General features: G+C 44.9%; 4 protein-coding genes across 4 annotated transcripts; 3 read left to right on the top strand and 1 right to left on the bottom strand.

The window, feature by feature from the left end:
* The first annotated feature begins 2,153 nt into the window (after positions 1–2,153).
* On the top strand, positions 2,154–5,694 carry TrAFT101_004623 (uncharacterized protein). Its single transcript, XM_024909943.2, has 2 exons — positions 2,154–2,873; positions 2,932–5,694. The coding sequence occupies exons 1-2, from the start codon at positions 2,618–2,620 to the stop codon at positions 5,331–5,333; spliced, it is 2,658 nt and encodes an 885-aa protein (XP_024760006.2). The 5' UTR covers positions 2,154–2,617; the 3' UTR covers positions 5,334–5,694.
* A 2,837-nt stretch (positions 5,695–8,531) lies between these two features.
* TrAFT101_004622 (uncharacterized protein) lies at positions 8,532–10,202 on the top strand. Its single transcript, XM_024905321.2, has 5 exons — positions 8,532–8,727; positions 8,784–8,840; positions 8,894–8,907; positions 8,963–9,081; positions 9,133–10,202. The coding sequence occupies exons 1-5, from the start codon at positions 8,625–8,627 to the stop codon at positions 10,031–10,033; spliced, it is 1,194 nt and encodes a 397-aa protein (XP_024760007.1). The 5' UTR covers positions 8,532–8,624; the 3' UTR covers positions 10,034–10,202.
* A 1,122-nt stretch (positions 10,203–11,324) lies between these two features.
* On the bottom strand, positions 11,325–12,578 carry TrAFT101_004621 (putative secondary metabolism biosynthetic enzyme; the record flags this gene model as incomplete). The annotated part of the gene is made up of 2 exons (XM_024906790.2): positions 11,325–12,491; positions 12,546–12,578. 2 exons carry the CDS (start codon positions 12,576–12,578, stop codon positions 11,325–11,327), a joined length of 1,200 nt encoding a protein of 399 aa, XP_024760008.2.
* A 2,696-nt stretch (positions 12,579–15,274) lies between these two features.
* On the top strand, positions 15,275–16,144 carry TrAFT101_004620 (uncharacterized protein; the record flags this gene model as incomplete). Its single annotated transcript, XM_024909944.2, has 1 exon — positions 15,275–16,144. The coding sequence occupies one exon, from the start codon at positions 15,275–15,277 to the stop codon at positions 16,142–16,144; it is 870 nt and encodes a 289-aa protein (XP_024760009.1).
* Between the last annotated feature and the right edge of the window lie 1,131 nt (positions 16,145–17,275).

The following is a 17,275-nucleotide window of genomic DNA, read 5'->3' as shown; positions in this document are numbered from 1 at the left end:
AGAGGGTACTAGTGTAGTCTTTATACCATTTGTTAGTTTGGAGGACGTGTCTACAGTTATAATTGTGATGTACAACACACTCATGGTAGAAATGCTCTAGAATAATCATTTTTGTGCATGTGCGCGTGCGCTTGTGTGTTTGTAAATGAGTGGTTATTTAACCCTCATGTTGCATAGTGGGAATGGCCAAAGTAGGGTGAAGACATTATTTATTTAGACATCTATCAAGGACGTCCAGAAATTGGTGAACTTGATGATTTATTCGGTGTGTGTGTGCATGTGTGTGTGCGTGTGTGTGTGCGACTATGGAAAAGGGAAAAGCTGTTTGAGCAAACAGATGGGCTTGATAAATACAGGTGGGACGACGTGACTTCTCAACAATATCTTTATGTACCGTATCAATTTCTTTCTTCTAGAATTTCGGTCCCTACTGTTGAAATCAAAGATTGCATAGTAATGCACTCACGATACTATGGCATAGTGATAGATGCTAGCGTACATCATTAAGCTTTTATAGCCAGTGTTTTTGTCGAACAACGTCCGCATCTACTTAAGTTAGGAATAAGCTGGACCCGTTCCTCTAATTACGGTATTTCTGATGATATAATTGCAAAGATTTGTATCCTAAGGCACTGATAGAGCCAATTTAAATCTTAATGCCCGCAGCCCTCGCGCATACATGCAGTTATGTAGCCTTGCGTAGAGTCGACCTGATTGATCTTGCTTTGTAGTGATCAAGATACAGCCAATCTGTGCCATTGTACGTAATATGGGCCTCTAGCCTATTGCCAGGTTTCAAGACATCACAGCTAATTAAATTAACCCAAAGTCTGTGATAATGCCCAAAATGTGCAACTCGTCACACACCTACATTGGCGTAATCATTTGTCGTGCGGCCCAGTTATTGAATTCAACCTCCCCTAAATAGCTACACTATTAAAAGCAACTTTTGAACCATGAATTAGCTGTTATTACTTCATAAACTCGATCAAGTCTCATATTGCTACTTCTCTCTGCAGGCGCCCTCTCACTAAAAATATAAGGCAGGCTATCTTGGACTGGGCTACATAACTCTCCCAGAACGTCATACGATATTTGATGATGCTAGACTTCTTTAAGCGTAAGTGCTTCATAGGGCCACATAAGGATGAAATGGATCTGCTCATACTGCAACACTTTTGACCAACTCTGAAGAGGACTTGTACAGTGTGACTAGAAGAATTATCGTACATACATACAAAAGCACGATCAAAACGGCCCGAAACTAACTGTGGGTTATTCGGATATCTTCCGGAGATAAAGACTCAGTAAGAGCGATAGACATTGGAAATTGGCGTACGCCCGCAGCCCCTGCGCTAAAAACTATAGAAATCTCCCAAGAAACTGCAAGCGGCTATTCGGTGACATAATAGGCGCAGAGCTAATGGCGATCCTGGTGTAGAGAGACCGAACGTAACCTTAGTGGAGCCGCATATAAGAATTACAACCTTAAACTGCTTAAAATGCTCTCTCCGCGGGGGTCAAGTGGAGAAGCAACAACATCCACATGTCAAACGGCCCGGCCCTAAAGAAGGGAAAACTGAAAGCCACATTTGCTGCTCTAGAAGCATGCTTATACAGGAACGTTTTTAGCAAATGAAGTTGAAACGAAAACATAGAGAATATTATCTGTGGAGTATATGACTTGTTACCGCGCTCCGTACTGAGCATTGCTACGAAAATTCATTACGTATATTCAGCGCTGATCTAATCCTACAGATATGAACCTCTGCATTGGTCCAAGTATCCCTACGTTGGTTTCGGCAGGATTTCCTCGCGTTTTTTTCCAATAGCGAAGCGCGCGAGAATAGTCTTGTTTAGCTCTGACAGCTTCTGCTCATGCGCGACTCCCCGGTTCTCGCTAACGCATCTGTACCCAGAAAATTTGAGCTTAACCTCACGTCATGCCAAGCGCCCGGCATACTCGGGGCAGTGTCTGTTCTGCACTGCTGGATACTGGGCGGATGTTGCTCGACAATACTCAGATGTGAAGGTATAGACTCTCTTACTTGGTTGAGACCTGCCTCATCCATCAATCATATCATCACAATCGCTCTAAAGACGATGATGAGCATCTCCCATTAAGCAACTGGCTTTTCACGTGAAGCTCGGCATCATCCCGGTCTTCATATGGCCCTCTGCCTTGGCAAGTCTAGGGAACCTCATGGTTGCATCTAAGTGCCGCCCATCTATCATGTACCGTTTTACCCCGCAACCGGCCGATTTATGTCACATTTTGGTTGCCTGTGCCCCTGGCTGATCCCCCACGGGGAGACACTCCATGCTGCTTGGAAACCATGCAATTCTGATCAACGGCCCTTTTGTACCTACCATGTTGCATGAATCAACAATTCTACATTGCCCCATACGCCAGTCACGTTTCTACTGGCGCACAAATGCTTTGCTATAGATTCGAGATGGACACCCAACGACCTCGCGTACAAGGTAGCTGCCCAGAATGGGGTCCCACAATCGGAGGTTGTCCGTGAGCTATTACCGACTTCTAGGCTCCTCATGAGGAGACGATAAAGTCTAACATGGAAGAGCAAGGATATAAATATGACCAGAATGGCATGCAATGGCTTTTCTGATACGGCCCTCCTCACCAGCAAGCATAGCTCTCAGAATGAAAAAGGCGTGGACGTCAATCGTCATCGGGGCCATCGCGTCCACGGTGCACGGTTCAACCATCGAGGATTGCCTCGGATATTCTGCTTCTCATGTGTCGCACTCATCCAATGGACTAGTTGCAGACCTCACACTAATTGGCTCCCCTTGCAATATCTATGGAGATGATCTCAAAAGTCTGAAGCTCCAGGTCGAGTACCAGGGAGGTGAGCTGTCATTACCAACGTAAATTGATCTATCTATCAGAGTCTAACTCGCATCTAGATAGTCGTTTGCATGTCAAGATCTATGATGCGAATCGCCAAGTGTATCAGATTCCTGAATCGGTCTTACCCTCGCCGCCTAATAATAGGGGTGATCCTAGGCAAGCCGCCCTAAAGTTCACCTATACAACGAGCCCATTTTCTTTCGCAGTCTCACGATCCGACTCTGGAGACGTCCTATTCAACACCTCTGGATCACAGCTTATCTTCCAGTCGCAGTACGTTCGGCTGCGAACTCAATTGCCTCAGAACCCGAACCTCTACGGCTTGGGAGAGCACACTGACACGTTTCGCCTCCAAACCAATAACTACATCAGGACCTTCTGGAATGCTGAGTCTCCCTACGTCCCAAGGATGTCCAACCTCTACGGAAGCCATCCCATCTATCTCGAGCATCGGAATAGTGGTCATAGCCATGGCGTATTTCTAAGAAACTCGAATGGCATGAACATCGTCATCAACCAGACAGAATCAGGTGGCCAATACCTCGAGTATAACACTATCGGTGGCGTCCTTGACTTCTACTTCCTCGCTGGTCCCTCGCCCACAGAGGTGAGCAAGCAGTATGCCGAGGTTGTCGGACTGCCGGCCATGGTCCCTTACTGGAGCTTTGGCTTCATGCAATGCAAATACGGATATTGGGACGTCAACGAATTGGCCGAAGTCGTCGGCAACTATTCTACTGCCGGCATCCCCCTCGATGTCTTATGGTCTGATATTGACTACATGGACCTCCGACAGGATTTCACCACCGACCCGGATCGCTTCCCCATTCCAAAGATGCGCGAGCTTGTCCATACCCTCCATGATAGGGGACAAAAATTTGTCATGATGGTTGATCCCGGCATTCATCGAAAGGGAGACTACGGGACATTTGCCCGTGGTGCTGAGAAGGGCGTTTTCCTCAAGGCGGCTGATGGCTCCTACTACCGAGGCGTCCAGTGGGCCGGCGAAGTTGTTTGGCCTGACTGGTTCAACCCCAACACCCAGGACTGGTGGACTGACGAGTTCAAACGCTTCTTTGATCCCAACACAGGCCTTGATATCGATGGAGTATGGAACGATATGAACGAAATTTCAAATTTTTGTGGTGACGTCAACTGCGACCCGGCTCAGCTTGCTCACGATACCAATACACCTCCACCACCGTCCCACCCGCCTCGGCCGAACACGGGCAGGCCGATACCGGGATTTCCCAGTGATTTCCAGCCGAGCTCATTCCGGGTCCGAGGACGGCGGGAGGCTGAGAGTCGAGGTACTATGAAGGGGCTGCCGGGCCGTAACCTCTTCACTCCGCCTTATCGAATCAAGAATCACGTCGGCGACTTGAGTGCTGGTACTGTTTACACTAACATCACCAATTACGATGGCACTGTCCAATACGATACGCATAACCTAAACGGCCTTTTGATGGCTGCCCATAGCCGGGTTAGCATGCTTGCTCGCCGCCCCGGCAAGCGGCCTTTTGTTCTCACACGATCGACCTTTGCTGGCGCTGGAAACAAGGTTGCCCATTGGTTTGGCGACAACTATTCCGCTTGGGATGACTATCGCTTCTCCATCTCGCAAATGCTCGCCTTTGCCGCTGTCCACCAGATGCCTATGGTCGGATCTGATGTCTGCGGTTTCAACGGCAATGCTCAGGAGAATATGTGTGCCCGATGGGCGCTACTAGGCGCCTTTCAACCATTCTATCGTAACCACGCGGATATTTCCGCGCCCAATCAAGAGTTTTACCTTTGGGCGTCTGTTACTGAGGCTGCTAAGAAGGCTATTGCTGCTCGGTATCGGTTGCTGGATTACATCTATACTGCCATGTACCGGTCTAGTACCACGGGTTCCCCGATTGTAAATCCAATGTTCTTCACATACCCCAACGACGCCAATACCTTCAGTATCCAGACTCAGTACTTTTTCGGTGATTCCATTCTCGTTTCTCCCGTTATTGACGATGATGCTCAGAGCGTTACCATCTACCTCCCAGACGAAATATTCTACGACTTTTGGACGTTCAAGCCGGTTCGCGGCAATGGACAACAAGTTACTCTTAATAATGTAGCTTACACCGACTTGCCAGTATATATTCGCGGAGGCAGTATCATCCCTATGCGTACCGATGGGGCTAATTCAACGACCGCCCTACGGGAGCATAATTTCAACATAATTGTCGCTCCTGGCCTTGACGGCAAAGCGTCTGGCTCCCTCATTTTAGATGACGGAGAAAGTCTGGAGGGACGGTTTTCAGACATGAGCTTCTCCTGGGATGGTAAGGAATTCAGGGCCGATGGAAAATTCTGGTATCAAGCGAATGTGCAAATCGAGACCGTGACAATCCTGGGCGATGAACCCGTCACGAAGAAAGGCCCCTGGGGACTCAACAAGAGATTCTCTTTTCATTCTTAAAATAGATTAAGCTGAATAGAGATAGAAGATCACCATTAAATAGGTAATCCTTGATTCTTTGGACAGCCAGAAACTGCCATCCAAACAGAGTTGCAGCAACTAGAACTTTATCATATTATGAATGTTGTAGTAAAAGTTGGATCCCACGAGGAAATCATTATACCATGGCTAGTCAACGTTTACCTTCCACTGTTATAATTGGGTAGAGGGTATTTAGTTAAGACATTTTCTAGGAAAGTAATGATATGAAAAGTAAGCAATACTGAGAACGTGGAATAGAGAGCAAGATTCAGGGAAAGACTGGCAAATTGTAGTACGACAAAATACTAATACTCTTCGGTCATGTATTGAACTAATTGAGCAGACATAATCTTGAGCATATCATTTCCTCTTCCCTAAACTCCCTCAACCCGGAATGACCAAGATCTGTATCGGTCTGAGATACTAATCCCCCCACTACATCGTAGAATTCATCGAGGCTAACGCTGATATTGGTGCGAAATGGGTGCCTTCAGAAGAGAATAGTCTTCTAAAATGTCCGGAGTAAATCGTGTCCGTTTCTAGCTAGCATTTGCGCACCATTTATGCTGAGCAATGCGAAGTCTAAATGTCCAATCTGTGCAGAAAGCTTGGCTAAGGAGACATTTCATTCAGACAACAATATGGTTTACAATAATCGCTCATCTTTTCTCATCTTTTAGTCTCATCTTCTTGAAGAAGAACTATCAAGCTGTGACTTCGTAGGTTTTGTATACCACGCTCTCAATTCCTGCTGTTTTTGCAAGGAGGCTGACACGTGCACGCAAGATAGTGAAATTTGTCCATTCATACTATTGGCTTGCATGTTGCATTTTAGCACCCTGAAATCATAAGGCTCATCTACTGAGGAGCTGTTGCTGCCTACATATTTGCCAGCTCTGCCATCTACTGCTATAATAGTCGGTCGATCAAGGTAGGGGTACCCAGTCACAGTAGGCGTAATAATTCACTGTTGAATCTCTGAAAATGCGTCAAATGTCTACCTCCACGTCATTGTCTTCAATTTATTGGGTCAGATAGTCTCCACCTCGGGAGAGTCCATCGGAAATCTGTTTGCTACCTGCTCCTGTGAAATTAATGTACTAGTCAATTTAAACCAAATTAACTCAAGTCAGTATCAGTAGTAGCATAAAGAAAAGACCAATAAAGCAGCGATCACACGACCGTTTTCAACACAAAGAGTTCGAGCAACTTACTTTTCGATGATATTGAAGACATAACTTGGGGACGGTATTCCGCTATGATGATGCAACTTAAACTGGGCAATTACTCTCTACAACTGAATGCTGTGAAAATTGCGCACCTAAATTTAGGACCTAGCTATATTATATAGAACTGTAATCAGGCGGTACAATCAATTCATGTGAATCCACCTCTTTAGACCCAAAAATTTCTAACAACACTAGTATGACATACAAACGCTACTTAACAAAACGTTCAAAACGATAAACTGGAAGTTTGATTCAAAGTGATGCTTTAACTTGGAGGAGTGCTATTCTCACTGATTGAATATATGGTTACCATCTTCTGCTTTGGTAGGCAATGGCAGCACCACAATTGAATGGCCGTATCGACTATCGCAAGGGAAGAACGGCGAAGTGAAGGCTTTCGCTTATTTAGTTACACTTGCGAGAGGTTGTTTATACTTAGTTATCTAGCAAGAAGAGTGTATAATCTTCTCCTAGCTCTTTATATTTGCATTAGTTGGCGACGTTTTTTGGGTTTACGTATGGCATACTTAAATGTGTTTCATTACCAACGAATCCGATATCGTTAGCTGACATTTGGGATACAGGCTTGCATGTAAGTAAAATCCTCATTGTATCAATAGAGACATCTTTTCCAAGTGCCAAGATTGGCGTTTAAGACAATTCTGATTTTGTTGTTCAGGTAGTACAGCAAACCCGCCGTGGCTATTAAGTAAAATTTACGTGTACTAGTTGAAACGTCGGCACTGGGCTGGGCCATTACTACACGTTCTGCTTGCCGCCCTGATCAAGTTCCCATAAATACAGATAAATACAGTACACTTCTCGCGTATCGCATTGTAATAGCGACCATAGGGTTGCTTTGACTTCAAGATAAGCGAAGAAAACGGGGGGCTATAAATAAGGCCATAGACGAAAATCTCAAAGAGCGGTAGCCTACTTTGGCGTGCGCCAAGCCTACCCCTCCGTTCAACACCTATAAAAGGGAATTCTTTAGAGCCATCAACTTAGGCTTCGGATGGATAGCCAGCTACTCTATGTTTCTAACACTAGCTGCAGCACTCTGTTCAACTGGATCGTTGCATACATTTGAGCAAACAAGAATAAGCGCCCATCACGTTCACTGCAATCAGAGGTCACAGCTACTGCAGAGCCTAGGGTTTTATGTCCAGTGCTAGTAGCACCAATTAGGCAATTACAAAGCCGTAGCGCAGGTACCACCTGACATAATTGGTCAGTCGACGGACTATTGACCCCCCTTGCTGCTTAACATTGCCAATATAGGCAGTTGGCAAATGCCTGGCGCCATGATTAGGCATATGGCCCTCGGGACTCGAAGGCACAAATTACTACATGAATTAATAGATTATATCGGGAGTGATATAGCCTAAACGTGACTCAAAGCTCCCACGTTACAGTATCACAATCGGCCAGCAAATTGTAACCCAGCTAGGCCGTCTACCGAGCAAATCCACCGCACCTGGACTGTATCTGATCAAGCATGCGACCACATCTGCAAGCATTATACCTTGGGGCTTTTTGTCTCACCAGCATGCCAATCAGCAGTAGATAGTTGCTATTGTAGCTGTTAAGCTATGGCACACGTCTCTGAATCTGTGGCTGGGACTCATTCCCCTCGCCCTCACTCCAGCCATCGTCTGGCCTGCATCACTTGACCACTTAAGTCACCTGGTATGCAACATGTTGCCACATGATAATGATAGTGTTCGGTATAAACTTGCTTTGGGCCCCTCCTTGCTGAGAGCCTCTATCCTAGCTATCGACGTCTTCCCCGGATACAACGTTGTGCTGATATCGTGGGATGCTGTTTCGAAACGTGGCACTTGTTGCCCCGCCTATCCTTGTGAAGTAAAGCCTGAAGCGGTTACAGTTCTTCAATACTACCCTGCAATCTACGTTATTAGTTTTGGATTTTTTTTATTTTTTAAGTTGACTATATATGAGCCTTAAGGAAGTAGCAATTTACAGTTTGACGGACATATATTTGCTACCCTAACAAATTACGTCGGCCAACATTATCAGCATGGTTCACTCATTGGCTTATCTAGGAGCCTTGCTGGCCGCTCTGCCATCGGCACGTGCCGGCTTCAACGCTAGCTCGACGCAAAACATTGCTGTGTACTGGGGTGAGCTAAGTTAATGATTTCAAGACTTGGGCTTCGAATTAATACATCGTGTCCAGGTCAAAACTCGGCAAATCAAGCAAACTCTCAGCTACGCTTGTCTACCTACTGTGCCAGTGAGTTCCAAATCAACTCGGACTAATTTATGGCAAACTAACGATTTTTCTAGACGCTGAAATAGATGTGGGTATTACCGAAATCTTTGATGTGACTCGGTAGCCTAGCTGACCTCTTACAGATCATCCCGATTGGTTTCATGAATGGCATCAGCCCAGTCATTACGAACTTCGCCAATGCAGGCAATAATTGCACTGCCTTCGCTGATAATGCTAACGCGCTTAATTGCCCCCAGATAGAGTAGGTTGTACCCATGAATTCTGCAGTGTTCGATGCTTAGATCTTCTTTAGGGAGGACATCATTACATGTCAGCAAACATATGGCAAGACAATCCTGATCTCACTAGGAGGCGGATCTTATAGCCAGGGCGGTTTCTCGTCCGCTAGTGCTGCTACATCTGCGGCCCAGACAGTTTGGAACATGTTTGGTCCTGTCAATCCAAACAGCAATGTAGATCGCCCATTTGGCTCCGCAGTGGTTGACGGCGTTGATTTCGACTTTGAGTCTGGTGTCAATAACTTGGCCACTTTTGCCACTGAATTGCGGAGTTTAATGGACGCCTCTGCATCATCTGCGAACAGAAAGTTCTACCTGTCTGCTGCACCACAATGCGTCTACCCCGATTACGCTGACAACCCTGCCCTAAATGGTACGGTATCCTTCGACTTCATTATGATCCAATATTACAACAACGGATGCGGAGTCAGCAGCTATGTCCCAGGAGCAACGACCCAGTGGAACTACAACTTTGATGTCTGGGACAACTGGGCGCATACTGTTAGCAAGAACCCTAATGTAAAGATTCTGCTTGGTATCGCCGCCAACACTGGTGCTGCCAGTGGATACGTGTCCGGAACGCAACTTTCTGCGGTCATCTCATTCACCAAGCAATACTCAAGCTTTGCCGGTATTATGATGTGGGATATGTCCCAGCTATATGAAAATTCCGGTTTCCTGGACCAGGTTGTCAGTGATCTCGCCGCATCTGGCTCAAGCCCTCCAGCTACTACTTCTACTGGCGCATCCAAGACTACTTCTACTAGTGGCAGTTCCACCAGCCCAACTGGGGGTAGCGGGGGTAGTGTACCGCAATGGGGTCAATGTGGAGGTGAAGGGTACACTGGCCCTACTCAATGCCAGTCGCCTTACAAGTGCGTTGTCAGCAGTGTCTGGTGGTCATCTTGCCAGTAATGCTGAGAGTAGCGCTAAAAGACACTCTGGCACAAGATGACAGAGACCATGCGAACAAAAAAGATTGACTCGCTAAACCATTGACACAGACGGTCGTTAGTATATATCTTGCACTTCATGTTTATACTTGAACGCGTACATAGTACAATACAAACATATAACATCTTCCTTAGCATCCAACACTGACAGAGATGGCAGATTTGAGCTGCTAGTCTTACAAGGCTCTCTATTTAGAGCTATGGATTTGAATAGTTCATATTGCAAACAATTGCGCCATTTGTAGAGATAGCCTAGGGTTATTTAAGGTCAAAGCAGATGGAACTTGCTCATGGGATACGTTAAATTTGCCTATTCAATATCATGCAGCTTACAACTCATTCAGTTTCAACCCATGAACTCTTTATGTTTAGTCATCCTTAACAGTACTTCGCAGCAACTAAGTGTAATATCGATGTTCTGCCAAGAGCCCTCAATAGAAGAATTCAAGATGTGGGGAACTATGAGTGTTGAAATGCCGATTTCTCGAAGTGGTTGTGGGATCCAATCCTAGCACTGTACATCCTCTGATGTAATCCATCGTTGCGCTAAATCAAGCTCAATCCGTACAAAGCCAGTGTGGCTGATAAAGGTCAAAAATGAACAGGCATACAACACCTAAAAAGCAACCTTGTCGTTTATGAGGTAGAAACCCGCTCCCCGCGACATTCTTGTCCAGTTAGGGATCGTCGATGAAACAGATGCACCTTAGTGGGCGGCGCAGCAACTGGAGTGGGGTCAAGATTGGGACCAATTTGCGAGAAGATTTGTGAGAACACGACCACTTTTAAAGACCCGAATGGATCCCGTATAGCGGCAACGAGCCAAATCTGGTAGACACCAGCGCGAATTAAAAAAGTAAAGGCAAGACAGTGGGTATTTTCTGGAGCCAAAAAGACCATAGCAGTATAGTACATACCTAGGTAGAATAGTCTTTATATAAACTTTTATTTTTTCTTTCCTTTTCCTATTTGTTTAAATGCTAAAAACAGAATCCTGAAGAGGAATTTCTATGTTTGAGATATTTTTATATTAACTTGATAGGATAAGTAACGATATCAATACAGAAGAGGAAATTGCTTGGGCTGCTATGTTCATTGGACCATTCACATAAAGCTACACAGATAGCTGTTCAAGAGGGTAGTTAGACTTGAAAATGCATGCAAAGCGTTATAATAATAACAATGCAATGCATGTGATAGAGATATCGTTATTGTAGCACATTCGAGAGCATCTCCATCGCGCAATCCCATTTCTAGGAATACTTTGCTGTTTTGCGCTTCTCGCCCAGGAGAGTACTAATCTTTAGAAGGGCTTTCTGCATGTTTTCCGGGGACACTGTGATATGCATTCGTGCGTATCCCTGCCAGTTGGCTGGTGTTTCCTCACCAAAACAGATACTCCCAGGACTGAGCAGGACCCCATAATCCTTCAGGAGGTCTTGGCAGAATTGGACGTCATCAATGGCATCCCCGCTTATAGTATGATACTTCACAAATGCTGTCCCTCCTGCAGTAGGCCGTATCCAGGTACACATGTCGCTATTCTTCTTAACAAAGGCTTCTAAAAGCTCCAAGTTCTGTTGTGCATACTCAAGATGTCGTTTTAAGATCGCTGGCCGACAACGAAGGCTCAAGCACTCTGTTGCAATTGCCTCGTCAATATTGCTTGTGGCTTGAGCGATGTATTGCTTCGTGCTTGACATAAGATCCGTGAGATCCTGGTCACGGCAAACGATCCATCCAATTCTGACGCCGGACATGCCCCATGCTTTACTCATTGAGCTAGTTGTAATGACTTTGGTATACTCATGCTCCACGAATGATGGGATTGTTATTCGGTTGTGGTATAGTGGTCGGAAGATTTCATCAGCAACTACTATGACGCCGTGTTGCTGTGCAATTTCCAATATTTCAAGCTGGGCTTTGGCGTCAAGCACAGAGCCGGTGGGATTATTAGGGTTGTTTAGTATAATCATTTTAGTAGTGGAGGGCCTAATAAGAACACGAAGCTCAGCCATATCGAGGCACCATTCATTGTTGGGGTCAAGTCTCCATAGAGAAACATCACACCCAATGCTTTTAGACAAATTCGATAGCTGTGTGTATGTAGGATACATGCAGATCACATGATCACCCGGCCTGAGAAAACTCTGAAAGACAATGAGGTTGGCGCCTGTTGCCCCTGGTGTCGTCAAGAAGTTCTCAGGCTGAATCTTTTCATTGTACAATGCTGCGAGCCTTGTCCGTAGCTCCAGAGAACCTTGATTGGTGCCCAAGCCCAAAGGTAGTTTATCAAACTTGAGCGCAGCTTCAGTTTCACTCGGGCTGCCAGACAGTGATATCAGCTCGCGCAGTGTCAAGCTCGGAGCGGCACTGCCTGCAATATTGTATTTCGCATGCTCAGAATTCTCGTGGATCCACTGATTTTTCCCAATTTAGCTTGTAAGACCTCGCAATAGGAGTTTTTAACTTACCTCAGCAAGATGAAATTTAGCAAGTGACGCCATCTCGGGCTTAAAGTAGAATCTCGAATAAAATGATAGTATGAGGAAGGAAAAGAAGGAGGCTTTCTCATGTAAGGCCACTTTCGGGACTCGTATGTATTTAGGAACTTCGGCATGCTAAAAGGAACTCATTGTATGAGTCATTAGCCATGGGCAAGGGCTAGGAAACATAAACCTTGCTATTCACACAGCACTTGCATAAGCACTAGACAAAAATACGTTAGTGTTTATACAATGTGTATATTGTTGAATTTACTGTATTTATCCACTGTAATATAGCACTAGTGTTGTACATTAGAAGCTGTCGTTGCGGATGGTTATGGATATGAAATCCCAATGTCTTATTATCATCATAAAGAACCCCATGGGAATCGATCATAGCTTGTCTGTATTTTGGGAGCAGCAATAGCTGGATTTTAACGTAATAGGTTCTTTAATTTCACTAATAAGTCGCGGCAATCCAAGTAATCCAAGTAATACGATAAGGCAAGCAAGCACCATAGGGCCTCGCCAAACAGCTGCAACTTTCAAGAGATGCTTTTACTAATCCCTCAATTCTACTATTGACCAACAGTATTACAATTCAATTCTAAGATAGTAACTATTTGTTTTCTTACTTATCCTTTAGTATAAGCTTAAGTATAAGTATGTCACAACATTAGATAGGTTAGATTAGGGTTACTTAAGTCGGATTACAAGATAAGCGTTGCCCGGAGTTATAGATCAATATGAACAACCCCGAATACCGAAGTGCCACTAGGGCAAATGAAATACACCTTTGCCTCTCCTTTATTAGCCGCTGCAATTAGTAGCTTGTCACCGCATTTGGTAGATTTGCCGCAGTGATAGTACGAATATCCTCTGGGTTCGCGTCATCAAAGGGATGATCCGTTGCTATAAAACCCCCAGACTCGTTGGTATCGACAAATTTGCCAGCGCCACTAAGATGATACACAACTGATGTCGTGCCCGTCTGAGACTTACGAGTGCGTACGCCTCGAAGAATAGCATCCGTCACCAAATGATTCATTGAACTCGCAAAGTTGAAAACCTGAGAATGAGACGACGCTAGCTTCTCAATTTCATGAAGCTGATCGAAGGTTCCATGGACAACAATAGTGTTTCCGAGATCGCGCAGGCTCCATCCAACTCAAGCCGACGAAGATAAAACGTAATTGAAACCTCAGGGTATTTCTCCCGGAAATGTGTAATAAAGGATCCTGCGCTAGGTTAGAACAACTCTCTGTGCCTGGTACCCAAACTCACCTACAATCTGCCCAGACGCTCCAAGATATAGTATAGAAGCCAGTGTAATAAGAACTTAGTTCTCAAACAGTAGATCGGTAGAGACTCAGGTAATCCTCGGTCGTTACCAATTTCTTTTCCAACTTGGTAATCGAAAGATTGTTAAATTAAAATGAACTTTTAGGTGCTGGTTCCAAGCTCTTTTATAGTAAATCATAGAAGTATTGTGAATGCTCACTGGCACTACGTTTTATTAGAGCTATCGGGAGCCCCTCTCTTCTTAATATGCGCTATGTCCTAAAGTCTGTTAGTACTTTGCTGAACGAAACTGTGGCAAAGGGTTCATATGAGATGACAAATTAATTGGTTTGAAGAAAGGTTTTTTCTCTTGAGAAACGATTAAATTTTCCAACAACGAAAACCAATGGAGAAGCGCCGTGATGCCCTACCACGTTAAGTTGTATTTGCCAGTGTGGAGTTCTGGATTAATGCCATGTTTACCGAACTAGATTGGCAGTACCAATGGGGAAATACAGTACCTATGTAGTGATTATAACGCTTTAGATCTCGATTAGAGATGTCGCGCACTCCGCTAAAATGCAGCTAGCAGACACCTACTGCTTCTTCAAGGTTTGCCTGAGATCTCATACCTGCTTCCTCTTAAAATTGGTCTATGTAGAGCATCAGCTAGATTAGGCAATGTTAATTAGGAAATGTTCATTTAGCAGCCGCCCTGCCGGTTAGTTAACGCAATGCTAAGCCCTATTCGTTAGGTATGCCGTAAGCATAGCCGGCGGATTGTGGCTTCAACTCCAAGTTAGGTGCACGAGTAATGCGAGTCGCTTGCTGGTTTGGTAACTCGTTGATATAAACGGTTCCAAAAGGGAAGATTATTCAACAGTACCTGTCGTTGTTTTACTATTACAAATTTTGTCACATTGGTCATACTATTCATTTATTTACAATAACGCCGCACAACCTAAAATAAGAAGCGACAAATGTAGTTGCAACTTTCGCTCCAAGATTAATAATACACAGATTGAGCAAACTTTGACGGGGCTGGGATAGGGAGGACCCTGGGTTTACTCGTCGCAATGGCCATCAAGTGGGATAGCTAGATTGTCTCACTACTAGCGTTAAAATGAATTACGCCGCTACTGCTCGTGCAAACGCCAAAGCTGCATGGCCCTGCGGTTTTGTCATTGTTAGCCTGAGTCCGGTTGGTAAGCGTTGTAATATGGTGAAAAAGGCTCTGCCAATCAAACAGGAGCACATATCACGGCATAAGTCTTGTACATTGTTTAAACAGAGCGTCCCTAGAAAGCTGGTGTATATAAGACAGCGAACCTCCCCAACGTTTTGCTCTCAGTTTTCCCATACACTCAAGTTTATCTATCAAATCTTTATTTCCTGATATTATTTATCAATTTTTATATAAATCAGCATCCTACAGTATGGTATCTTATGCAACTGCTGAGCCTCAGTTTATTGAGGTCAATGGTATTTGTTTTGCCTATCTCCGGTTCGGCTCAGCAGCCAAAAACACTATCCCTCTTGTGTTTCTTCAGCATTTTAGAGGCACTTTTGACCACTGGGATCCTCAGTTGCTTGATCCTATCTCAACTAGTCGTGAAGTCATCCTACTGGATAATTCCGGCGTTGGAAAGAGCAACGGCACAGTCCCAGGTACTTATGCTAAATGGGCTGATAATGTGCGCCTTGTTGTAAAGGCATTAGGCATCCCGCAGATTGACCTGTTTGGCTTCTCTATGGGAGGTTTTGCAGCTCAAATGGTGGCTCTTAACTACCCAACTCTTGTTCGCAAGCTTATCCTTGCGGGAACTGGACCGAGCGCCGGCGAAGGCGTTGAGAGTGGCGATCCGGCCGCAACTGGGCGTCTAGCTGCGGCCTCCAATGATGAGGAGGAGCGCGGTGGCTTTTTAGAAACATTTTACTCTTTGACACCTGGGAAGCAGACCCTAGGCGACAAGTGGTGGAATCGTATGACAACTGCTCGCTCAAACAGGTCTGACTATGTGGGATCTGAGGGCACGAAGGCGCAAATTGAGGCAGTTCTTCGCTGGACAAACCGTGAATATGCGTCAGAAGGTTCATATGACCGCCTGCATGAGATTAAGATCCCCGTGCTTGTCGCAAATGGCGATAATGACATTATCATCCCAACTGTCAACAGCTGGGTTATGTTCAAGAGGTTGAGCAACGCCGATGCTCATTTCCACTTGTACCCGGATGTGGGACATGGGTTCCTGAACGAGTACGCGGGTCAATTTTCGAGCCTAATCAACCAGTTCCTGGATAACTAAGCGTAAAGCAGAGCTGTTTGACAAGGACGGCATGCTACTATGTTACAGCATGTGGTGTACTCGTTCGTAAATGGAATTGATAGAGCTGCAGGGCGTGTAACTAGCTGCTATTCCTAGCATAGAAATTTAACCTATCAGCCCTCCCTACAACCTATGGCCTTTAAATTTAAAAGATGTGTTCAAAAAAGTGTCTAATAAAAAGGTAAGCCCATTAATAAAATTGAGAAAAGCAATTGGGCTAAAAAGGATATTTTGTGAAGATCAGCACGACAATGACCCCCCCCCCCCCCCCCCCCCTTTTCCCCCTTTTTTTTAAGGGTTCCCATCTTAAAGGAAGTATAGCGCGAAGCTTGCGTATTATTTCGATTTTGTAAAATATCCATGAATAGTGTCCAGAGAGGTATACCTGTTATAGTAAACGGTGTCGTACAGAACTGCTAGCCTGACGGGTCATTGCGCTATGTAGGTCGCCGATGAAACTTTCGGTCGATTCGGTAGATGCGAAGTGACAGAAATCTTCTAGCTGCGGCTAGCTCTTTATGCGTGCCATATACTACAATAGGAAATTTTAAGGGTTAGTGGCATCCCTCTCGAGCGCCACACACCGTATCCCAGATATGTTTGGCTCAAAAATATCGGTGGAGGCGGTAGTAAACCAATAATATTACAAGGCCAAAGCTGCTGCTAATCTAATTCCTAAATTGCCGAGTATGCATAACCCTTTGCAGCTAAACAGGCATTTAACACTCATAGAAACGTTTTCTCCACTAGATTCCTAAGCATATGAAATTTAAAGGCAGAAAAAATATTAGAAGAGTGACTTTGGTTGTTGTCCTTCTGCTATAGCACCATATACAGGTGCAGAGGCACTCAGGACCATAGTTGACTGGTTGCATTAGGTATGACACAGGCGCAAATATATATATATTTCTCTTAGCCTGTGATATATGCCTAAGACTGACTTAAGCGATGTATCTTAGAATGTTTACTTTAACGATGGTAATCAGCAGCCTTAATATATTTTACTTTATTAGGATGACTTGCTAACTCTCTCGCCACTTTAATTAGAATTTAATAAAGGCCGAGGTCCAGCGGCCGCACGAAAAGAGATTAGCTAGTCAGGCACTTGCT

The sequence above is a fragment of the Trichoderma asperellum genome, chromosome 3 (assembly GCF_020647865.1).
Source record: "Trichoderma asperellum chromosome 3, complete sequence".
Taxonomy (NCBI): domain Eukaryota; kingdom Fungi; phylum Ascomycota; class Sordariomycetes; order Hypocreales; family Hypocreaceae; genus Trichoderma; species Trichoderma asperellum.
Note: the sequence above shows the minus strand (reverse complement) of the source record. Positions and strands in the feature narration are given on the sequence as shown.